The sequence below is a fragment of the Tamandua tetradactyla genome, chromosome 26, assembly GCF_023851605.1.
Source record: "Tamandua tetradactyla isolate mTamTet1 chromosome 26, mTamTet1.pri, whole genome shotgun sequence".
Taxonomy (NCBI): Eukaryota; Metazoa; Chordata; class Mammalia; order Pilosa; family Myrmecophagidae; genus Tamandua; species Tamandua tetradactyla.
Window position 1 is genome coordinate 12765424 of NC_135352.1, and position 26973 is coordinate 12792396.

The 26973-nt window shown below is 36.3% G+C and overlaps 1 protein-coding gene across 5 annotated transcripts in view; it reads right to left on the reverse strand.

The window, feature by feature from the left end:
• Positions 1-26973, reverse strand: part of UBXN8 (UBX domain protein 8) — a 62350-nt gene that overhangs the window by 10265 nt on the left and 25112 nt on the right. For 4 of the 5 annotated variants that reach the window (XM_077144518.1, XM_077144517.1, XM_077144515.1 and 1 more), the window contains exons 2-5: positions 25149-25271; positions 20688-20761; positions 7788-7910; positions 1053-1187 (exon numbers count right to left, since the gene is read on the reverse strand). In XM_077144518.1, the coding sequence (XP_077000633.1) occupies positions 1053-1187; positions 7788-7910; positions 20688-20761; positions 25149-25271 (455 nt within the window). The remainder of the gene's footprint in view (positions 1-1052; positions 1188-7787; positions 7911-20687; positions 20762-25148; positions 25272-26973) is intronic. The other variant, XM_077144520.1, reaches the window with a different exon arrangement.

The window sequence follows — 26973 nt, forward strand, 5'->3', positions numbered from 1 at the left end:
ATTTTCTTACATTTTATTCAATAAACTGTATTTATTAAATAATGAACCATGTGTTGTTTCCCTTTGCTATCAAAAGCATGTGACTGTCAACCAAAACTTATGAGCATAAAATAATTAGTGATATTAGCAAACCACAAATACACCTGAATTTTTTAACTAAAACATTAGTTTTTTGGGGAAATATTAAAAATAGTTCATTAACCTTACTCTCATCCTCAAGAATCACCATAGGATGAGGGACTCTCAAATTGAGGTACGAAACATGAGAGACTACTTTCCATGAATAGGCCACCAGCTTTCCCTAAGACTCAGTAAAAAGAGATTTCTTATTTCCAACTTTTTCTAGTTCCAAGTCAGAGTCAATTTAGGGATTTATAATTTGAAAGTAGAAAAGCAGGAACAATAGACTTGAGCACTGTTCCAAAGAAAAGAGCTTCCAACCGGTTCCTCAGAAGAGACAGGGAGGAAAATCATGCACTCATTTTAAAAGGCAGTATTAGCAGAAGCGCCTGTGTCTGGCACAGACACCCTGCCTGGGGGCTACCCACTTATGGAAAACACCCTGCGACAGCAAAATGACCCCCACCTGCGTGAGTCATCTATGGAGAAGACTGACCCACCCAAATGCACTATCTACCACCAGGCACCACCCTGGAGAGAAGGGATGAAGGAAGGGGTAGAGGGAATAAATAAAGCTAATCTACAAAAGCAAATGGCCCCATCTTGCAAAAAAAAAAGTCAGTACTAGCCACTCACTGAAGATGGCTCAATAATGACTTAAACTAGCTAACTGGAATGTTCTACTCATAAACATATTTTCCATTTTGACATAATCAAAAAGAATTGTTTTCTGAACACATCTATTGCCTATCTTCATAGCTTCCCTTGATGTTTGATTCAGAACATTAATATTAAATAAGGAAAGTGATCCTTAATGAAGCTGGGTATTTTTAGGCCAGTTTTAATCTTCACCTAATCTACTACCTCCCATAGAGGACAATATTCCTACTGTATATTGATACAGTGAAGTGAATACACATTAAGTAATGAACCTTCTTCTGTGTGGACCGTTCAGGAGGTTGTGAAAGTTTGGTTACAGGTTCAGGCAAATTCCGTCTCCTTGCGGCTTCTCTGCTTGAAGTTTCAGATGTCTGACTGGCATTTCCAGGTACCAACTCTTCATCACCCTGGTCAAGGAAAACAGACAATTTTTAAAGAGATGCTCTCTAGTTTTCATGCCACTCACAGTGGGTATTTCTGTCATGCTGAAGGCATTTCAGTAGGAAAATATAAGTAGGTCATCATTTAGACCCAGAAAATGAATACATTATCTCCTTTGACAAGAAAATTCAGGGCTTAATCTCTTGTAGAAACTACTCTTATCTAGCTCTAGGTTAAAGATAAAAGGCTGAGACAGCTCCTTTCCATCTCTGATTGCCTCCAAATAGAACACATTTGTTTCTTTTTTAATTTTTTAATTTTATTTTTTTAAATACCAAAAAAACACCAGACAAATGCAAACATTCCTATTTTGATCATTCCATTCTACATATATAATCAGTAATTCACAATATCATCACATAGTTGCACATTCATTATCACGATCACTTCCTGGAATATTTGCATCTATTCAGAAAAAGAAATAAAACGAAAGCAGAAAAAAAAATTTATACATACCATACCCCTTGTCCCTCCCTTTCACTGATCACTAGCATTTCAAATTAAATTTATTTTAACACTTAGAACACGTATTTTAAAAAGAAAAAATTAAAGTGTATGTCTATGACCATGCAAAACTTCTGTAGCTGAATATGCCTCTAGTATCTTTTTTAAAAACCCTTTTATTGTAGTACATATACATCTCATAATTCCTCATTTTAATCACTTTCAAGTGTAAAATACAGTAGTATTAATTAAATCACAATATTGTGCCTCCATCATCAATATCCATTACCTCAACCTTATTATCTTGTCATATATGAATATATTTAGGTTTTCAAATTCAAACTCTGATCTTTATTTACATAAATCACTTTAGTAGGCAAAGGATTTTATTCCAGAAATCATAAAAATTACTTTTTATTAATATCATCTATTAAACTTTCTCCTTACCTAAATGATTCATTTAAATGTTAAATTCTCAAATACACACTTGCTGGTTCAAAACATCTTTCCTTGTCTGCAAACCTAAGGAAAAAAGTTCTCTTTAACAAAAGACTAAAATAGTCACCAATCTGGTGAGGTTTCCCCATTTCTTGATTTTAGGAGAATTTGGTGGAAGCAGCATAGGAGAGAGAAGACAAGACATTTTGATGCTAGACAGTGAACAGGTCAAGCCTAGGCTGCCCTACTGCAAACTCTCAGGCTGCGTTAGCTGATGATACACTTGTTTCTACCTCTAACCTTCTGATTCTCATGTTCTATCATAGTCCTAAGAGCCTTTAGTCATAATAAGACCAGCGGTCTACCCTGTCCCTGACTTTTTATCATCCCTACAAGTCAGGCTAAAATATATACTGGGAATGGCCAGTATCAATGACACAGAAAACGACAAATGTTGGAGAGGATGTGGAGAAAGAGGAACACTTATCCATTGTTGGTGGGAATGTCAAATGGTACAACCACTATGGAAGGCAGTCTGGTGTTCCCCAAAAAGCTAAATATAGAATTGCCATATGACCCGGCAATACCATCACTAGGTATCTACTCACAGGACATGAGGGCAAGGACACAAACAGGCATTTGCACACCAATGTTTATAGCAGCATTATTTACAATTGTGAAGAGATGGAAACAGCCAAAATGTCCATCAACAGACAAGTAGCTAAACAACCTGGTATATACATATGATGGAATATTATGCAGCTGTAAGACAGAATAAAGTTATGAAGTATGTAACAACATGGATGGACTTTAAGGACATTATGCTGAGTGAGATTAGCCAGAAACAAAAGGACAAATACTGTATGGTCTCACTGATATGAACTGATATTAGTGAATGAAGTTGGAGAATTTCATTGGTCACAGAGACCATCAGGAGATAGAAATAGGGTAAGATATTGGGTAATTGGAGCTAAAGGGATACAGATTGTGCAACAGGACTGAATGTAAAAACTCAGAAATGGACAGCACAATACTACTTAACTGTAATACAATTATGTTAAAACACTGAATGAAACTGAATGTGAGAATGATAGAGGGAGAAGGGCTGGGGGCACAAATGAAATCAGAAAGAAAGATAGACGATAAAGACTAAGATGGTATAATCTAGGAATGCCTAGAGTGTATAATGATGGTGACTAAATATACAAATTTAAAAAATTGTTTTTGCATGAGGAAGAACACAGGAATGTCATTACTGCAGGGTGTTAAAACTGACAGTAATATTTTAAAATTTCAACTTATGTGTGAGACTAAAGCAAAAAATGTTTATTTAGTACAAAATTTATATTTTGACTAGGGCATTTCCTAATATAACTTATGTAGACAGCTTGGTTGAGCAACATAAGTACATGGAACCTTGGGTAGGACATGAGATTTTGTTGGTTTGTCCAGAGTGATGCCCCAATGAATCCCAGAGTGATTTGATCAGTGAGTGGAAAAGTATTTGCAAAGTCCCCTTTGGGGAATGGTGAGAATGGGGGAAAATTCAACCTCCCCAAGTTGAATTCTTGATATTCTCACAAGCAGTGTGGGCAACCAAAGCTATAGGCTGAACCCCTAGTCTTTGGGTTTTTTCATATGAAACTTAACCCCACAAAGGATAGGTCAAGCCTACTTAAAATTAGGCCTAAGAGTCACCCCCAAGAAACCTTCTTTTGTTGCTCAGATGTGGCCTCTCCCTCCAGCCAACACAATAAGCAAACTCACCACCTTCCCCCTGTCTATGTGGGACATGACACCCAGGTATGTGGACCTTCCTGGCAACGTGGGACAGAAATCCTGGAATGAGCTGAGACTCAGCATCAAGGGATAGAGAAAACCCCAAATCCTGGAATGAGCTGAGACTCAGCATCAAGGGATAGAGAAAACCCCCAGAATGAGCTGAGAGGGATTGAGAAAACCTTCTCCACCAAAAGGAGGAACAGCGAAATGAGACAAAATAAAGTGCCAATGGCTGAGAGATTCCAGAGTTGAGAGGCTATCCTGGAGGTTATTCTTACGCATTAGATAGATATCACCTTGTTAGTCAAGATATAATGGAGAGGCTGGAGGGAACTGCCTGAAAATGTAGAGCTGTGTTCCAGCAGCCATGTTTATTGAAGATGATTGTATAATGATATAGCTTTCACAATGTGACTGTGTGATTGTGAAAACCTTGTGTCTGATGCTCCTTTTATCTACCTTATCAACAGACGAGTAAAACATGTGGAATAAAAATAAATAATACGGGGAACAAATGTTAAAATAAACTTAGATTGAAATGCTAGTGATCAATGAAAGGAGGGGCAGGGGGTATGGTATGTATGAATTTTTTTCTATTATCTTTTTCTTTTTCTGAATTGATGCAAATGTTCTATGGAATGATCATGGTGATGAATGTGCAGCTGTGTGATGATGTGAATTACAGATTATATATGTAGAACAGAATGATCATATGTTAAGAATGTATTTCTTTCTTGTCTTTTTTTAATTTAAAAATCAATTAAAAATTAAAAAAATAAATTAATAGGGGAACAAATGTTAAAATAAACTTAGATTGAAATGCTACTGATCAATGAAAGGGAGTAATAAAAAAATTTTAAAATAAATAAATAATGGGAACAAATGTTAAAATAAACTTAGATTGAAACGCTAGTGATCAATGATAGGGAGGGGTAAGGGATATGGTATGTATGAATTTTTTTCTGTTGTCTTTTTATTTCTTTTTCTGAATTGACGCAAATGTTCTAAGAAATGATCATGATGATGAATACGCAACTATGTGATGATATTGTGAATTACTGATTATATATGTAGAACAGAATGATTGTATGTTAAGAATGCTTGTGTTTCTTTCTTGTCATATTTTTTTTAAAAATTTAAAAATCAATAAAAAAAATTTATATATATATATAAACACACACACATACTGGGGGCCACGGTGGCTCAGCAGGCAGAGTTCCTGCCTGCCAAGCCAGAGACCCGGGTTTGTTTCGCGGTGCCTGTCCATGCAAAAATAAATAAATAAATAATTTAAAACAAACAAATAAATAAATAAACTGGGCTGTGTAGCTCATTAGAACTGAAACACAGGAAGTGTAAAATAAGAAACTATTTAACTTTACCATGAGGGAATCCCCTGATACTGTGCCAAACTTTATGGACACCCAAATCAATAGGTCATGCCCTCGATCATGAGGCTTACTCTATAAAGTTTATCTAAGTAGCAGAGAAGTTTGACTACCTATAGGCATGCCTAAGAGTTACTTCTGGAGGACCTCTGTTGTTGCTCAGATGTGGCCTCAACTTTGCAAGTGAAATCATTGTCCTCCTCCTTACATGGGACATGACATCCAGGGGTGAAAGTCTCCCTGGTGATGTGGGAGATGACTCCCAGGGATGAATACAGACCTGGCACCATGGGATCAACAATTACATCAAACAATTACAATCAAACAATTACAAAAGGGGAAAAGAAGTGCAATTAATAAAATATCAGTGGTAGAGAGAACTCTAATAGAGCCAAGAGGCTACTCTGAAGGTTGCTCTCACACAAGCTTCAGTTAGACCTTGCTACCTATCATAACCTGGAACCAGAAGCATTCCAGCCAATCCTAAAGAACACCTAGGGCAATATATAAGATTCCACAAGGGTTCCATGCACTAGAGTAACTTTGCAGAAACCTACAACCTCCAGATGGGTCTCTGGTTCAGATAAGTCCTGTAACTTAGCCCAGCCTCTCCAGAACATCAGATAGTTCCATCTCTCTACCCCATATTAGAGACAGATCCATCCAATATCAAAAATTTAGAATTGCCATAGCCCAAACAAACCCAAAGAGAGGTATGGAAAAATCAAAGGTGATGGTGGAATTATACATAGAAGATAGGATTTAACAAATGAATATGAATGCTGAATCATTAAACTGATATCTCCAGTATTTTAGAGCCGCTAGAAGTAAAAATCTAAAATTGTGAAATTGTAACCCATGTCAAAGTCTGAAATATGTTCTACAACTAATTGTGGTGCTGTGCTTTAAAATTTATAGCTTTTTTGTATAGATGTTATTGTTCACAAAAAAAAGAAGGAAAAGAAGTCAATTGTAATGATTAAAAAAAAAGTATTTAAGCCTTCTAGCCTCCTATATTCTGGAGCAACTAGAAGGAAAAAATATAAGAGGATCATATGGTAGCCCATGACAAACTCTTGTATCTATCCTGAAACCACTTGCTGAAGAGTGCTTTGAAAACTATTGTTTTTTTATGTCTTTGCTTTGTATATGTATTATACTACACAATAAAAAAAGTAAAAAAAAAAAAATACGTATATACCTACTGGAAGCACTATGAAGACACAAAGGAAAGAAAAAGTAATTTACATTGTGACTATTTCAGAAACAGATTAACAGGCTAAAATCAAGCTACCAATGTCTAACTTCCCAAAAGTTAACAGAAAATAAAGTCAAACCAGTAGTGAAAGCCTACACAGAGCTATGGCATTTTCTATTGCCCACTGCTCACATTAATTACCTACCCATGATTATTTTAGGATATATTTATCATTATGAAATGAACAAAAATTGATTCTGATTCACTATAACAATTCTTTTTACCTTTACTGGATCATTTTCCTTTTCAAGATAGTGAAAGGTATATGTGGTAAATTAATTACATACCCTAAGAAAAGACATGTTCTCAATCTTACTCCACATCTCTGTGGATATGAACCCATGGTAAATAGGACATTTTGAAGACGTTCTTTTTAGGTTAGGTATGGCCAACTGAAACAGAGACGGACACATGGGAGCCAGAAGTCAGCAGAAACCAGAAGAGGAGACACAGGAGAAAGAGATGGCCATTGATGGGAGGCCAAGAGGCAAGTCAAGGATGCCTAAGACCACAGTAAGCCAGTACCAGGACATTACAGACTTCGAGGAGAAAGCACAGCCTTGCTGAGGATGTGACTTTCAGTTTCTAGCCTCTGAAATGGTGAGACAATAAATACTTGTTATTAAAGTCAAGCCATACAGCCTGGCAAACGGAGACTGTTCAATAAACACAAAGCAAAAAAGACAAAAATATCTTTGGGATAGAAATGGTCTTGCACAGAAAAATCTTTGGACAGTTACTCTAAGACTTAAGATTTTTATACATATTCTTTTTGCTCTGTAAGAAAACTGAAGATGGTAAATTTCCATTAGCAAGTGACAAAACTCACACTATTAACTAATTAACTATTTTAGCAAGTGGTAAAAATAGTTAAATGGTAATTTGACTTTTAAAAAACAAAGCCAGATATCACGAATATAAAGTGAACTTATAATACCTTGGAGTTCTTATTTGAGGAAAGATCTTAATGCTTTTATGCAGGAAAACACACTGGTTTTGGTGCCAGTTTTCTCAAAGACTACCTGATGTTACAGCTTTTCATGGATCCAAGTCATATCCTCTATAAGCACCGAAAGCCACTTAACCTCAACACACAAACACACTGAATAAAAACTGATGTACAATCACTATCAGAATCCAAAAACCCGGACTGTACAAACAGTTTAACATCATTTTCAATTAGAATTATCTATAATTATAAAAGGAAACACAATGGACAGTAGAATTCAAAATATAAAATAAGAATATTGTCTAACCCCAAGCTTGTAACCACTGCTTAACTTCCAGGTTTCTCCCGACATTTGATAAAAGCGCTCCTCCAGTTTTTTCAATTTCATTTCCTGGTGAGGTTTTAAAACCTTCTCTATGTATCTGCTGGCCTGTTCAGAAAAATAAATTAGATACTGTTACTATACATCAGTGTTCCACAAATTTACATTATCTATGAAGTTGTAAATAAGAACTGATTAAGAAAATATGCTTTCCTACTTCATTTTGCCGAAAAAGGCTATACACTTTTTTGCATCAAAACAAAAAGTTTAATTAAAAAAATTAAATAACAAACATAGGCAAGTATAACAATATGAAGTAACAACAAATAAAGGAATACTGTACTACTTCAAAACAATCGTGCCTTGGGCTGCCATCAGAAACAGATACACAAACAAATACACACACACACACACACACACACACACACATATATATACAATGTGAATGTTTTGTGGATTTAACAAAACTTATCTGAATATTCTTACAATTTTATTTTAAAGCCTTATAATCTGATACTAAACTTTTTTTTAGACAAAGAATATCTAAGCATGAATTAAGAAATAACTGTGGAGAAAATTTATGAGTTGAAATTAAAAGGCAAAGATATTGCACTTTCTGGGGGAAAACTCAACTTCCCCAAGTGGAGAGTTCTTGATATTCTAACAAGCAGTGGGGACAACCAAAGCAATAGGCAGAGCCCTCAATCTGGGGATTTGTCCATATGAAACTTAACCCTGCAAAGGACAGGCTAAGCCCACTTAAAATGAGGCCTAAGAGTCACCCCAGGGATCCTCTTGTTGCTCAGATGTGGCCTCTCTCTCAGCCAACATGACAAGCAAACTGACTGCCCTCCCCTTCTCTACATGGGACATGACTCCCAGGGGTGTGGACCTTCCTGACAACATGCGATAGAAATCCTAGAATGAGCTGGGACTTGGCTTCAAGGGATTGAGAAAACCTTCTCGATCACAAGGGTGAAGAGACAAAATAAAATTTCAATGGCTGAGAGATTCCAAACAGAGTCGAGAGGTTATCCTGGAGGTTAGTCTTATGCATTATATAGATATCACCTTTTTAGTTAAGGTGTAATGGAGAGGTTGGAGGGAACTGCCTGAAAATGTTGAGCTGTGTTCCAGTAGCCATGTTTCTTGAAGATGATTGTATAATGATACAACTTTCGCAATGTGACTGTGTGATCGTGAAATAATTAATTAATTAATTAATTAATTTTTAAAAAGATATTGTACTTCCTGTAATTCTAGAGTTGAAGGGCTGACTTCTCTTGGGATATGCTCCTCCTATATTGAAAAGCAAAGTATTTGTTCTGTTGTTTACAACAACAACAAATGTTCAAATGTGCTTAAATGGTAGCCTGCCTACATATATCCTTTTAATTGTATTTTCACTGCAACAAAAAGTTACTAGGAGCTGAGGGTATGTTGGGGATTGAATCATGTACCCCATAAAGACATGGTTAAATCCTAATCTCCTCCCTCCATCCCCACTCCAGCCCCATTTGTAAATAGGAACTCCGAAGATGCTACTTATAGTAAAATTATATAGGAAAAGGATAAACTGAGAACTGACTTGTTAAGGTGGACTCATTTGTGAACAGGACCTTTGAAGATATTTAGAAGAAGCCAAACTGAATTAGGGTAGACAATCTACATAAAAACTTTATTAGCCATGGAAATTGGACATGGAAATAAAAGCCAGAAGTCAGTAGAAACCGGAGTAGCAGACACAAATGGAGAGATCACCATGTGAGGGAGCTACAGACTCTAAGAGAAAGGAAGGCCTGCCAGTATCCTGATGTTGGACTCCTAGCCTCTAAAACCATGAGATAATAAACTGCCAGTAAGTGCTGTTTGTCATAGCGTCCCTGACAAACCATGACAGTTTGGTACTGGAAAGTAGGGTGCCGCTATTTCAAATCTTTAAAAATGCAGAAGTGGCTTTGGAATTATGTAAAGGGGGAGGATGAAGAATTTCGAAGCACTTCATAGAACCAAGATTGCTATTGGAGAGAAAGCTTTTAAAATCATAGAGAATACATATATCGTCACAAACAAAATGTTGGTAGAAATATGGACACATAAAGGTACATCCAGTGAGGTCTTAAAAGGAAATGATGAATGAATGTGTCAGTAGAAACTGGGGAGGAAGATAGTGATATAGTGAGGTGTGGAATTTAGTTCATTCTCCGTGGCAACTAGTAAATAGCCAGGAACTGTATGTAAAAACTGTTTGGAGGACTTCAGTGACTAGATGGCACACATCAAACAGCAGTCAGTAACAGGTGAAATGGCTGAGATCCCACACAGGACTTTAAGTCTTCCAAGCCACACAGGACGACCATCCCCAACCCAAGCACAGCTGGCTGTTCCCAGGAAAAAGTTACAGGACCTACCAGGGGCAAGAAAGGTAGCTCAACCAAGCTCCAGCTGTGGAATTAATTTTAAAAATTCATTCTGAAACAGGCCCCGAGCACAGAAAAACCTACAGTTAAGCACTAAATGAACCAGGAGTTTTCATCCTGGCAGAGAGGGGGTAGGGATGATGGAAAAAACAACCAACCAACCAACCAGAGGCTTTGCTGAGTTGGACAACACAAAATAGTGGAAAAGGGTTGGGCCCCAAGAAAAGGAGGCACATAGAACCCAGGGACCCACACAGAGCCACATACCAACTCCAGCTCTTGATTGGCAAACACAGGGAGCTGGGCTCTGGCTCGGAAATGGCTTTTTTCTTTTTTTAATCTCCTTTCTTCATTTTTTTACTTCTTATCAGCTCATTAGATAGAACTGCAAGTGCTCTCAGGCTTCAGCCGAGACCCAGATAAGGGGAGAAATTAAAGGCTGTCTGGGACACAAGGTATATAGTCAGGTGAATGGGGACAATTCCCTAAAAGGTACATCTTCTACAAGAAAAAAAGGCGGTGCCCCACTCAAGTGGCAGCCCTCCTTCAGGGAATTCAGGCACCAGGGGCTGGAAAACAGGAGTAACATAAGCCTGACCTTAGCCTCTGTCTCAACAAAAACACTGGCACAGAGAGGGTCAGCTTAGAATTAAAGGCACCTCATCAGGTCACACTGGGGGAAGGTGTGGGCTGACAAGTGCCACATGCTGGGCCATATACGAAAACCAGAGTCAGAGGCCTCATAGGAACGTCTGCAGGCCTGCTGGGTCTTTACCTCAGAGAAGCTTGGTACTGCCTACCCTCTCCTCCAAAGATGCAAGCCTGTTTAGTCTAGTAGATTCTGACTGGAGTCAATCATATCTCAGGAGATCCTCCTCATAAAAGTTTCCATATATGTGGGGCAAGAACCAGAAAAACAAAGCTGAAAAATTCTGATCAGTTAAACAAAAGCTATGTTAGAGGTCTAGAATAAGTTAAACTGAATGCCAAAGAACAGATAGAGAACAAAGCCAACCAACAAGAAAACCCTAGGCAAAAGAGTGAAAAGACCTCCAGAATAAACTAATTAAGAAAATCAAATGCCTAGATGCCAACAAAAAGTAACGAGTTACACAAGGAATGGCCCAGGCAAAGGAACAAAACAACATTTCAAATAATATACAAGAGTTGAAACAATTAATTAAGGATGTTTGAATAGACATGCAAAATTACATCAAAAATCAAATCAACGACTTGCGAGAAGACAAGACAAAAGACATGAAAGGTATAATGAAGACACTGGGCAAATATAAAGAACTCAAAAGTCTAAAAAACCAAATGGCAGAATTTATGTCAAGAAAGACACAATAGAAGAGATGAAAAAAATATGGAGACCTACAGCAGCAAATTTAAAGAAACAGAATAAAGGATTAGTGAACTAGAGGACAGGACATCTGAAATCCTAAACACAAAAGAAAAGGTAGGGAAAAGATTGGGAAAATATGAACAGTGTCTCAGGGAACTGAGTGACAACATGAAGTACACGAACATAGGTGTGATGGGTATCCCAGAAGGAAAAGAGAAGGGAAAAGGGGCAGAAAAGACAAATAGAGGAAAGTAATATTGAAAATTTCCTTGCTCTTATGAAAGACATAAAATTACAGATCCAAGAAATGCAGTGTAGGCCAAACAAAATATATCCGCATAGACCTACTCCAAGATACTTACTAATAGATTTTGTCAAAAGTTAATGACAAAGAGACAATTCTGAAAGCAGCAAGAGAAAAGCTATCCATCACATACAAGGGAAGCTTGAGAAGACTATGTATAGATTTCTCAGAAGAAACCATGGAGGCAAGAAGGCAGTGGCATGATATATTTTATTCTAAAAGAGAAAAATTGCCAACCAAGAATTCTTCACCCATAAAACTGTCTAAAAATAAGGGGGAGTTTAAAATATTTTCAGTTACTGACAGAGTTTGTGACTCAGAGACCAGCCTTACACAAACTACTCAAAGGAGCACTACAGGCAGATAGGAAAATACAGGAGAATAAGATCTGGAGAAGAGTGTAGAAATGAAGACTATCAGTAAAGGTAAAAAGATATGACATATGAAACCCACAAGACAAAACGGTAGAAGAAAGTACTGCCTTTACAATAGTAACATTAAATGTTAATGGATTAACACCCCCAAACAAAAGACACAGACTGGCAGAACAGACTAAAAAACAGAACCCATCTATATGCTGTTTCCAGGAGATTTACTTTACATCTCACGTCAAAAACAGACTGAAAGTGAAAGGTTGGAAAAAATATTAGGCACAAACAACAAACAGAAAAGGGCAGGCATAGTTATACTAATATCTTTGTAAAACAATTAAAAGAGACAAAGAAGGACACTATATATCAATAAAAGAAACAATTCAACAGGAAGACATAACAATCATAAATATTTACGCACTGAACAAGAGTGCCCCAAACACATGAGGGAAACACTGACAACATTGAAGGAAGATGTAAACACCTCTAAATCAACAGTTGGATACTTCAATTCCCTGCTTTCTTCAATGGACAGAACTTCTACACAGAGGATCAACAAGGAAACAGAGATTTTGTAAAATACAACAAATGATATAGACTTTTCCAGTACATTACACCCCACAATAGCAGGATACATATTTTTCTCAAGTGCTCATGGATAATTCTCAAAGACAGACGAAATGTTGGGTCACAAAACAAATCTCAAAAAATTTTAAAAGACTGAAATCATACAAAACACTTTCTCAGATCATAAAAGGAATGAAGTTGGAAATCAGTAAGAGGCAGAGGGCCAAAAAATTCACAATTAAACAATCAGTGGGTCATGGAAAAAATTACAAGAGGATTCAGTAAATATCTCGAGGCAACTGAAAATGAAAACACAAAATTTATGGGATGCAGCAAAGGCAGTACTAAGAGGGAAATTTAGCGCCTTATGCCTATATTAAAAAAGAAGAAAAAGCAAAAATCAAGGAATTAATTGTTCATTTGGAAGAACTAGAGAAAGAACTGTAAGCTAAGCCAAAGCAAACAAAAGGAAAAAAATAATGATTAGGGCAGAAATAAATGAAATTGAGAATATGAAAACTATCAAGAAAATCAACAAAACCAGAAGGTAGTTCTTTGAGTAAATCAATAACATTGATGGACCCTTAGCAAGGCTAAAGGTCTAACAAAAGAAAAAGAGAGAGGATGCAAATAAAATCAGAATGGAAGAGGAGACATAACCACTGACCCTGCAGAGATAAAGGAGGTAGTGAGAGGATACTATAAGCAACTATAGGCTAATAAACTAGACAACATGGATGAAATAGACAACTTCTTAAAAAGGCATGAACAACCAACATTGACTTGAGAAGAAATATACAACCTCAACAAACCAATCACAAGTAAAGACACTGAATCAGTCATCAAGAAGCTCTCAAAAGAGAAAAGTCCAGGACCAGATGGCATCACATGTGAATTCTACCAAGCATTCAAGAAAGAATTAGAACCAATCTTGCTCAAACTCTTCAAAAACACTGAAGATGAGGGAAGGTTACCTAACTCATTCTATGAAGCCAATATCACCCTCATACCAAAGCCAGACAAAGATACTATGAGAAAAAAAAAATTACAGATCAATCAATCTCTCTAATGAATATAGATGTAAAAATCCTCAACAAAATACTTGCAAATTGAATCCAGCACACATTAAAAGAATTATACACCATAACCAAGTGGGATTTATTCCAGGTATGCAAGGATGGTTCAACATAAGAAAATCAATTAATGGAATACACTGTATCAACAAATCAAAGCAGCAAAACCACATGATCATCTCGATTGATGCAGAAAAGGGATTTGACAAAATTCAACATTCTTCCTTGATGAAAACACTTCAAAGGATAGGAATAGAAGGGAATTTCCTCAACATGATAAAGGGAATATGTGAAAACCCATAACTAGCATCATCCTCAATGGGGAAAGTCTGAAATTCCCCCTAAGATCAGGAATAAGACAAGGATGTTCACTGTCATCACTGTTATTCAACACTGTGCTGGAAGTTAAGCCAGAGCAATTAGACAAGAAAAACAAATACAAGGCATTCAAATTGGAAAGGAAGAAGTAAAAATCTCAGCTTGTAGATGATAGGATACTATATGTCAAAAATCCTGGAAAATCCACAGCAAAGCTACCAGAGCAAATAAAATGAGTATAGCAAAGTGGCAAGGTACAAGATCAACACCCAAAAATCAGTAGTGTTTCTATACACTAATAATGAGCAATCTGAGGAGGAAATAAAGGAAAAAAAATCCATTTACAATAGCAACCAAAAGAATAAAATATTCAGGAATAAATTTAACCAAGCACACAAAAGACCTATACACAGAAAACTACAAGAAATTGCTAAAAGAAATCAGGGAAGACCTAAATAAATGGAAGGGCATATTGTGCTCATGGATTGTAAGACTAAATACAGTTAAGATGTCATTTTTATCCAAATTGATTTATAGATTCAATGCAATACCAATTAAAATCCCAAAATCTTACCCTGCAGAAATAGAAAATCCAATAACCAAATTTATTGGGAAAGGCAGGGTGTCCCGAATAGCTAAAAATATCTTCAGAAAGAAAAATTAAGTTGATGTCTCACATTACCTGACTTTAAAGCATATTATGAAGCTACAGTGGTCAAAACAGCATGGCACTGGCATAAAGATATATATACTGACCAAAGGAATCAAACAGAGTGTTCAGATGTAGACCTTCTCATCTATGGACAACTGATCCTTGATAAGGCAGTCAAGCCAACTTGCCTGGGACAGAACAATCTCTTCAATAAATGGTGCTTGCAGAACTGATATCCACACACAAAAGAATGAAAGAGGATCCATATCTCACACCCTATACAAAAGTTAACTCAAAATGGATCGAAGACCTAAACATTAGAGCTAAAACCATAGAACTTCAGAAGAAATATAGAGAAATATCTTATGAAAATTATAACAGGAGGCAGTTTCCTAGATCATAAACACCCAAAGCAGGAGCATTGAAGAAAGAAACAGATAAATAGGAACTCCTCAAAATTAAACACTTTTATGCACCAAAGAATTTGGTCAAGAAAGTAAAAAGGCAGCCTGAGCAATGGGAGACAATATTTGGAAACCACCTATCAGATACAGTTTAGTATCCAGAATGTACAAAGAGATTTCTCAAAAACAAAAAGACAACTCAATTTTAAAAATGGGCAAAATGCATGAATAGACCCTTCTCAGAAGAGAAAAGAAATACAAATGGCTAAAAGGAACATGAAAAGATGCTCAAATTCACTAATGGGAAATGCAAATCAAAATCACAATGAGGTACCATCTCACACCCACTAGAATGGTCATTATCAAAAAAACAGAAAGCAAAAAGTGCTGGAGAGGATGTGGAGAAAGAAGCACACTTATCCATTGTTGGTGGGAATTGTAAAATGGTTGGACCACTGTAGAAGGCAGTTTGGTGGTTCCTCAGGAAGCTATGTATAGAATTGCCTTATGATCCAGCAAACCCATTGCTAGGTCTCTATTCAGAGGACATGAGAGCAAGGACACAAACAGATATTTGCACACCAATTTTATAGCAGCATTATCTACAACTGCCAAGAGATGGAAACAGCCCAAATATTCATCAACAGATGAGTGGCTAAACAATATGCATATAATGGAATATTATGCAGTCCTAAGACAGAATAAAGTCATGAAGCATATAAGAATATAGATGGACCTTGAGGACATTATGCTGAATAAAATTAGCCAAAAACAAAGAGAGATATACTGTATACCAATATGAACTAACATTAATGAGTGAACTTTGAGAATTTAAGTTAAGAACACAGGGTACTGGGAAATAGAAATAGGGTAGAGAATGGGCAATTGGTGCTGATGGAATACAGACTGTGCAACAAGACTGACTGTACAAAATCAGATATAGATAGCACAATACTACCTGATTATAGCATAACAATGTAAGTACACTAAATGAAGATGAATGTGAATATGGTTGAGGGAGAAGGGCTGGGGGTATGTATGAAACCAGAAGGTAAGACAGAAGAGAGACTGAGACAGTATAATTTAGGAATGCCTAGAGTGTACAATTATGGTGATTAAACGTACACATTAAAAAATGTTTTTGCAGGAGGACGAACAAAGGAATATAAGTATTGCAGGGTGTTGAAAATAAGACAATGCAATCAATGTAAGCTAGTGTCTATGTAATACCCTTCCACTGAATGTAACAAAGGCATTATGCCAAAACTGAATGTCAACAGGCTGGGGGATTGGGAAAGGGGTATGGATTCTTTATGGAAGAAAAGGAAATGTCTTCAGATAGAGTATGGTGGTGAAGGCATGTCTGCACACTTAGGCTGGATTGTAGATGTATGAATAAAACCATTTAAAGATGGTCCGAGGAAAACAAGTGCTAGAGAAAATGCGGAGAAAAGGATGTACCTATTCACTATCAGTAGGGAACTGAGAGGTGTAGCCCCTTGGAGAGCAGTGTGGTGGTTCCACAGGAAGCTGGGGGTGGGTTTGCCATATGATTCTGAAACCTAATGCTTAGTATATACCTGGAGGAACTAAGCTTGCGGACATAAATGGACATTTGCACACTGGTGTTACTGATCCAAAAGGAATGGAGGTGGCCTAAGGGTACCACGACTGAGGAATGGAAAGGGGAACTGTTTTATATACATACAATGGACTACTGAGCAGCCAGAAGAAGGGGTGAAGTTGTGAGGCATGCAACTAGATGAATGAACCTTAAGAACTGTATGTAGAATGAAATGTCAGGAACAAAAAAAAAGACAAATATTATTATGCTTCAATTATATGGACTAACAATGATATAAAAATTCAGTGAACCAAATTCAAGAGCATGGATTATTGGGGGCTTACTGTAAAGGGTCCTAGATTATAAACTCTTACAGCAATCAATATATTCAGGAAGTGTAATTACTAATTCTAAGTTCTGACATACTGAGCTGTTTGTGTATAACACGGTTTTCTCAGAAACTTCAGGTATTTATGTGACACCTGAGACTCAAGAGTCAGAGCTCTGAAGCTATGAAAGTCAGCAGAACCCCATAAGGAACTGTTTAAAAAGTTGAAAAAGTGATCAGACATTGAGCAGAGACAAAGTAAACTGATCTGGATAGGACTAAGGTATATCAGAAGACTGGGTAAAAGATGATATCCATATCTTAAAACTTCAACTTCTGTTTGAGGGAGAGATGTTTATTTGGTGTAAAATTTATATCTGGGTAGTATATTTCCTAATTAAACTTGTATAGTCAGTTTAGTTGAACATCATAAGTATAGGGAATCTTGAACAGGGCATGAGATTTTGTTGGTTTGTCTAGGTTAGTGTGATGCCTCAATAAATCCCAGAGTGATTTAGACAGTGAATAAAGAAATATTGCAAAATTCCCTTAGGGGAATTAGGAGAAAGGGGGAAAGATTCAACTACCCTATTTGGAGAATTTCTGATATTATCACAAGCAGTAGGGACAACCAAATCAATAGGCCAAGACCTCAATCTTGGGGTTCACCCCTATGAAACTTACTCCTACAAAGGAAAGCCTCAGCCTATGCAAAATTAGGCCTAAGAGTCACCCCTAGAGAACCTCTTTTCTTGCTCAGATGTAGCCTCTCTCTCCAAGCCTTTTGTTGCTCAGATGTAGCCTCTCTCTCCAAGCTGACATGCAAATGAATCCATTGCCCTCTCCTTCCTAAGTGGGACATGACTCCCAGGGGTGTAAATCTCCCTGGCAATATGGGACAGAAATTCCAGGAGGACTTGGGACCTGGCATCAAGAAATTGAGAAAACCTTCATGACCAAAAAGGGGAAGAGAGAAATGAGACAAAATAAAGTGTCAGTGGCTAAGAGATTTCAAACAGAGGCAAGAATCAAGCGTCTAGGAATAAACTTAACTAGAGATGTGAAGAACATGTACACAGAAAAATACATAATACTGCTAAAAGAAATCAAAGGTCTAAATAGGTGGAAAGACATTCCCTGCTCATGGATAGGAAGGTTAAATATAGTTAAGATGTTAACTCTACCCAAAAAGATTCAATGCAGTTCCAATCAAAATTCTTAAGAACCTACTTTGAAGACTTGGAAAAACTAGTTACCAAATTCATCTGGAAGTGAAAGAGACCCTGAATAGCTAAAAGCAACCTAAAAAATAAGAATGAAGTGGGAGGAGTAATACTTCCTGATTTTAAAACTTATTATAAAGCCACAGTGGTCAAAACAGCATGGTACTGGCACAAAGATAGAAGCACTGACCAATGGAATCAACTCAAGAGCATACAAATAGACCACCAAATCTATGCTCAACTTATCTTCAACAAGGCCCTTAAATGCACTGACAGGGACAAAATAGTCTTTTCAATAAATGGGCATGGGAGCAATGGACATCAATAGTTAAAAGAACGAAAGAGGACCCTTACCTTACACCCAATACAAAAATTAACTCAAAGTGGATCAAATATCTAAATATAAGAAAAGTTCCCCTAAAGCTCCTAGAAGACAATGTAGGGAAACATCTTCAAGACCAACTAATAGGAGGCACCTTCCTAAACACTCAAAACACAAGCAACAAAAGATAAAACAGATAAACGGGAACTCCTCAAAATCAAATGTGTCTTCACCTCAAAAGACTGTCAAAAAGGTGAAGAGGCAGCCATCTCAATGGGAGAAAATATCTGGAAACCACACATCAGATAAAGATTTGATATCCTGTATACACAAAGAAATTATACAATTCAACAATAAAAGAACAAGCAACCCAATTTTAAAGTGTGCTAAAGATAAGAATAGACATTTTTCTGAAGCGCAAATATGGATGGCTAAAACTCAGGAGTTGCTCATTCTCATTAGCTATAAGGCAAAGGCAGATCAAGACTACAATGAGATATTACCTCACACTTATAAGAATGGCTGCTATTAAACAGGAAACTACAAATATTGTAGAGGATGTGGAGAGACTGGGACACTTAAACACTGCCTGTGAGAATCTATAATGGTACAGTCACTATGGGAGGCAGTTTGGTAGTTCCTTAAGAAACTAAATACCCAGTTGCTCTATGACCCAGCAATACTACTGCTTGGTATATACTCAGAAGAGCTGAAAGCAGTGACACAAACAGACATTTGCACACTGAAATTCACAGCAGCACAATTCACAATCACCAAAAGATGGAATCAATCCAAGAGGTCCATTGACAGATAAATGGATTAACAAAATGTGGTATATACATATGATGGAATATTAGGCAGTAGTAAGATGAAATGACATCCTGAACCACAACACAAGATAGATGAGTTTTGAGAACATAATGCTGAGTGAAATAAGCCAGACATAAAAGGATAGATATTGTACGGCTCCATTTTTATGACCATGGTAAAGGTAAAATCAGAGGCTTATAATACAGACTATATGGGACTTAGAGATACACAGAAGCTTGAGATGGGTGAACAGTTAGCTAATGAGGTTGAACTTAATTGTAAGGGAATAGATAGAAGTGAAGGCAGTTCACTCGTGGCTCAATAAGTAATATTACCACATTGAAGGTGAACGTGTTTGAAAGGGGTTGCATAGATTCATGGGTCCCATTAATCAACACTACAAATATAAATAAGTTCTTGCACGAACTACTGAAAAAAAAAAGTATTGGTGATGAGGTGGAAATACTGGAACTCTTGTGCATTGTTGGTGGGGACGTAAAATGGTAAATCTGCAAGTGAAAACAGATTGGTCGTTCATCAGAAAGTTAAGAGTACCAATACTATGACTCAGCAATTCAACTCCTAAGTGTTCATCCCAAGGAACTAAAAACAGGTACTCCAACAAACAGTTGTTTACAAATGTTCACAGCAGCACTATTTACAATACCTAAAAGGTAGAAACAATCCAAATATCAATCAATGAATGAATGGAAAATAAATTGTGGTATACCCATATTATGGAATATTATTTTCAGAAAAAGGAATAATGTACAAATAGATGGTTCAATGTGGATAAACTTGAAAATATTATACTAAGTGAAAGAAGACAGACACAAAATATCAAATGTATGATCCTTTTATATGAAATATCCAGAATCGGTAAATCTATAGTGACAGAAATCAGATTGGGAGCTTGCCAGAGCTGGGGGCAAAAGGGAAGTGACTACCTAACTGGGACAGGGTTTTCTTTTGCTTTGGAACTAAACAAGAGGTGGTGGTTGTACAACATTGTCTATGCACTAAATTGTACACTTTAAAATGCTTCTTTATGTTGTGTGATTTCATCTCACCACCCACATAAAAGAAACCTTGGAACAAACACAGAAAGCAACAAACCTGAATTTGAAGTGTCCCAGATATGTCTGAATTCTCTTTGTATACACTCTCTAGAAACAAAGCTTTACCTTTTCACTCTGTTCCTCCTGCTGCTTGTTTCGCACAAGTTTTTGCCTTCTCCCATTTTTCTCTTCTTCTTCCTCTAAGACATCAGAACATACAAGTGATTTTAATTCCAGGTATCAATAGGTCGAATGCTGTTTTCCCTGAAAACAGTCTGAATATATTAACATTGTGAGAGGGATAAGAAGCCTTCATGTAACATTATATATTTTCAAGTAAAGACACAGATTCATGGAGGCATTTGAAACCCAAAAATCTAAAAGTAAAATCTACAATAAAAGCCCTGTTATGAAACAAAAATTATCTGACATTTTTGTAGCAAGGAGTCAGCAAGAATGTTCCCGATGGGTTTTCCTCTGTGGGCCCCAGGAAGGGCTTCACTAGCATTGCCTGGAGCCCACTACTGCTTTTGAAGTGTGAAGCAGGGCCTTGCAGCCCTGAGAGCTGCCACTCACTCACTCTCGGACGTGACAATAGAAACGATACACATGGTTCCCAAATCTGGGGGGTGCATAGCAACTCCTGTAACAACTGAACCAATATGAGGTCATTTACCCACTGACTACCAGGATAAAGGATTTTTGTTCTTGCAGCAATAACAACATCCAAAATAGTTCACGAAGATTAACAACTGAACCAGAAACTGTATTCCTTTGAGGAATATTACATCTTTTAGGAAAATATGTCTTCTGAACTGCTTAGTTCCTTAAATAGTAGCACTCTATTCTGTCAGCACCTTTATCTCTATGGCCATAAATATCTCCTCAAATTTATTAAAAAAAAAAACAAACAGATTAGGGTAGTAAGGTATGACGAAAAATCAGAAGGTCCAATTTGGCCGCTAACTTGTTATGTCAACAGTAAGACAGTGCTTTTTTTAAGACTCCTTCCAAACTCTAAGTCAAAGAATATAAATTGTAAATACAGCAATGGCCAGGGATAATTCTTAAAGTTTTACTGAAAACTGTCTGCTTCTGAACTTTCGATACACTTCATTTTGCAAACATATTATGTAATAAGGAGGATCATATCACAATACTGATTGTAGCATAATAATGTTAGAACACTGAATGAAGCTGAATGTGACAACGATAGAGGGAAGAGGACTGGGGGCACAAATGAAACCAGATGGAAAGATAGACGATAAAGAATGAGATGGCATAATCTAGGAATACTTAGACTGTATAATGATAGTGACTAAATGTACAAATTTAAAAATGTTTTTGCTTGAAGAAGAACAAAGGAATGTCAATACTGCAGGGTACTGAAAATAGATGGTAGTTAATATTTTAAAACTTTAACTTATGTGCGAGACTAAAGTAAAATATGTTTATTTGGTACAAAATTCTTATTTTTACTAGTGTATTTACTAATATAACTTATGTGGACAGCTTAATTGAACACCATAGTACATGGAACCTTGAGTAGGGCATGAGATTTTGTAGGTTTGTCTAGAGTGATGCCCCGATAAACCCCACAGTGATTTTGAGTAGTGAATAAAAAAGTATTTGCAAAGTCCCATTGGGGGAATGGTGAGAAAGGGGGAAAATTCAACTTCCCCAAATGGAGAATTCACAATATTCTCACAATATTCTCACAAGCAGTGGTGCCAACCAAAGCAATAGGACAAGTCCCCAATCTTGGGGTTTGTTCATATGAAACCTAACCCTGCAAAAGATAGGGTAAGCCTACTTAAAATTAGGCCTAAGAAGGGTACATGGTTAGTTTAGTGGTTAGAATGCCCACCTTCCATGCAGGAGACCTGGGTTCGATTCCCGGACCATGCACCAAAAAAAAAAAAAAAAAAAAAAAAAAAAATTAGGCCTAAGAGTCACCCCCAAGAGAACCTCTTCTGTTGCTCAGATGTGGCCTCTCTCCCTCAGCCAACACGACAAGCAAATTCACTGCCCTTCCCTCTCTATGTGGGACATGACTCCCAGGGGTGTGGACCTTCCTGACAATGTGGGACAGATCTCCTAGAATGAGCTGGGACTGAGCATCAAGGGACTGAGAAAACCTTCTCGACCAAAAGGGGGAAGAGCAAAATGAGGCAAAATAAAATGTCAATGGCTGAGAGATTCCAAACAGAGTCGAGAGGTTATCCCGGAGGTTATTCTTAGGCATAATATAGATATCACCTTTTTAGTTAAGGTGTAATAGAGAGGCTGGAGGGAAGTGTCTGAAAATGTAGAGCTGTGGTCCATGTTTCTTAAAGACGACTGTATAAAGATATAGCTTTCTCAATGTGACTGTGTGATTGTGAAAACCTTGTGTCTGGTGCTCCTTTTATCTACCTTATCGACAGATGAGTAAAACATATGGATTAAAAATAAGTAAATAATAGGGGGAACAAATGTTAAAATAAATTTAGTAGATTGAGATGGTAGTGATCAATGAAAAGAGGGGTAAGGGGTCTGGTATGTATGAATTTTTTTCAGTTTTCTTTTTATTTCTTTTTCTGAACTGATGCAAATGTTCTAAGAAATGATCATGATGATGAATATACAACTATGTGATGATATTGTGAATTACTGATAATATATATGTAGAATGGAATGATCATGCAGTAAGAATGTAATTGTATGTTGATATGTTTAAAAATAAAATTAATTAATAAAAAAGGAGGATTAAAGTTTTGATGAATTTGAAGACTTGTATCTCAATATCAGGAGGGAAGATAATGTGTGTGAGGAAGGTGATATTTACTCATTTGAATAAAATCCTACTATAATTAGGTTCTAGACCATCTTAAATATGATTTCATAATAATTATACTCTTCAGTGGTGATTATTTCTCAAATTGATTAGTCAATAAATGTACCAAAGTGACTTCAACTATAACATAAATGTACAACTTAAAGCACAGGAACTGTGACAAATACATATCTCCTTTACTTGTGAAACAAAGAATATCCACCCTGATAGTTTTAATGGCTACAGCTGATATCCTCCTGATAACAAAATGCATGACAGATATTTTCTAAGAGAAGTTTTAATGATCTCATTTAATTTCCCATGTGAATAATTTGATGTATAAAAGGTCAAATAATTTATTAAAGGAAAGAAAATATTTCTAAAATTTTAACTGGAAAAGGTTATGAATGAAACATTGCTCATTTTTCTTTACAATTATTTACATAAATAAACAGCATAACAAAACACAATAAGCCAAATTCACTATTAGCAAACTTATTTCTAGTGGCATACAAGAACATAGGCTTCAGTTTTAGGATTCATCTATCCTGAGGCTAACTACAATATTGTTTTAAAAGGTTTCTAGAACTCAAATATTTTTGCATATCAAAGCAAAACAAAAATAAGAATAAGCATGTGTGCCAGTCTGAATCTCTTATGTACCCCAGAAAAGCCATGACCTTTAATCCTCATTCAGTATTGCTAGGTGGAATCTTTTCTTACTGTTTCCATGGAGATGTGACCCACCTAATTGTGAGTGGTAACTTTTGATTAGATGGTTTCTATGGAGATGTGTCTCCACCCATTCAAGATGGGGTTGCTTACCGCAGCCCTTTAAGAGGGAACAATTTTGGAAAAAGCTTTAGAGCCATGAGAGCAACCAGAATCAAGAGTCCATACAGACAGAGACCTTTGGAGATGAAGAAGGAAATAGCCTCTGGGGAAGCTTCATGAAACAAGAAGCAGGCACATAAAGCTAGCAGATGTCTCCATGTGTCCTCCCAGCTGAGACAGAAACCCCAAATTTCATCACCTTTCTTGAATGAAGGTAACCTCTTGTTGGTGCCTTAATTTGGACATTTTCAGAGCCTTAGAAGTGTAAACTTACAACTTAATAAATTCCCCTTTTTAAAAGCCATTCTGTTTCTGATATATTGCATTTCAGCAGTTTGCAAATTAGAACAGCATGACTTACTAAAATTAAGAGCACTTCACTATGGGCGGGCCACGGTGGCTCAGCAGGCAAGAATGCTTGCCTGCCATGCCAGAGGACCCGGGTTCAATTCCTGGTGCCTACCCATGTTAAAAAAAAAAAGGGCACTTTACTATATACAAAATATAAGGGCCTCAATAAAAATTCTGAAATTGAATGGAAAAAAAAAATTAACAGGGTGAAAAGACTCTAGAGACTAATGGTAGATATGTCTACCATTTGTAGAATAGTTTATAAGCTATAAGTAGCAAACTGCAATTAAACTGCACAAACATAAGTCAATTAAATAGAAAATTGGGAATTTACAATGATTCAATTAAGAAATGATAGAGTTTACAAAAATATATAAGGAAATGTATAATCTCATATTAAAAATTTAGGATTTATATTCCATTCAGAATAATCACAACTAAAATTGTAAAGATGATCCTACATTGAAATTACACATCACAAATTATTAATTAAAATGATTCTTACTGTGCAAAGTTCTATAATAAACAACAAAAAAAAAGAATTTGGGTAGAAAAGTATAAGGCAGTAGCATAAATAATAAACTTACCTTTCAGATAAACTTGGGAAGATTTAAATGAATTAAGCCATGAAGTAGTCACAGAAATGATTAAAGTAAGAAGAGCAAGCAGTAAGAAAATCCGGCCACACAGCAAAATGAAATCTTTAATTCCTTATAAAGAAAAAGAAAAAGCACAATTAAAATAAAAAATACTTTTCTAGATATTAATTATAAATTAAAACACATTGAAAATTATTTGTACTAGAAAACTACAGTAAAAGTTAATTTATGCAACTGCCTTGATTTTTTCATATAATATTCTTTTGTGCAATATAATTCATCATCATTGTCAATGTTAGTTTCAGAAAATAATTCCAAAATAAACGTATTTTATCTTTGGAATATAGGTAAAATTAAGAGTGACTGGTTATATTATAATTTTATAACTATCATAATGAATGGTCATTTCTCCCAGATGAGAAGATAAGATTACTCACATAATTGGGAATCAAATTATAACAGTATCAACTTGGCAAATTCTAGTTTGTGAATAAATACATGTGATGGTTAATTGCATTTGTCAACTTAGCTAGGTTATGGGGTCCAAATGTTGTTCAAGCAAGCACTGGCCTAATTGTTACTGTGAGGGTTATTCTTAGATGGATTAGCATCTACATTCAGTTGACTGCATCTACACCTAACTGCATTTACAATCAACAAGGGAGATCATCAAGAGCCTGTGCCTGCCCTTCAGAATTCAGACCTAAAAGTTCCCATGGTTGTTATGAGCCAATTCTTAAAAACAAATCTCTTAACATTTTTATATCTATCTAAATCTATCAATCCACCTATATCTCTGTCTATTCTGTTTCTTTAGACAACTCTGACTAAATACACCACAGAAACACCAAATTCTTTTTATGGTAAAGTTGTTCAACTGTGTACATCTCTATCTCTCAGTATTTATTCAATCATCTGTAAACAAAATTACCATTTACACATTTGCCTAGAAAAAGTACCAATTCACTATGTGATCTTGTATCATATTTTAAGATCTAAGATTAAAATCAAATCAGTAAAAATGTAACAAGCACCTACTTTGAGTAATACGATTTGCTAAGTAGTGAAAGTGGGGATTAAAATTTGGATAAAAAATGGTTTCTGGGGCAGGCCACAGTGGCTCAGCAGGCAGAGTTCTTACCTGCCATGCCAGAAACCTGGGTTCAATTCCCAGTGCCTGCCCAGCTAAAAAAAAAAGTTTCTATCCTCCAGGATTTTTTTTAAATCAGCATACAATATGAACATTCTTTCTTTTCTTTTTCTTCATCACCTAGTTGTATATTCATCATCATCATTTCTTAGAACATTTGCATAAATTCAGAAAAAGAAATAAAAAGAAAACAGAAAAAAATTCATACATACCAGACCCCTTACCCCTCCTTTTCATTGATCACTAGCATCTTCATCTACTAAATTTATGTTAACATTTGTTCCCCCTATTATTTATTTATTTTTCATCCATATGTTTTACTCGTCTCTTGATAAGGTGGATAAAAGGAGCACCAAACACAAGGTTTTCACGATCACACAGTCACACTGCAAAAGCTATATCATTATACAATCATCTTCAAGAAACATGGCTACTGGAACTCAAATCTACATTTTCAGACACTTACCTCCAGCCTCTCCATTACACCTTAACTAAAAAGGCGTTATCTATTTAGTGCACAAGAACTTCCAGGGTAACCTCTCGACTCTGTTTGGAATCTCTGAGCCATTTACATTTTATTTTGTCTCATTCAGCTCTTCCACCTTTTGGTAGAGAAGATTTTCTCAATCCCTTGATGCTCAGTGCCAGCTCACTCTAAGATTT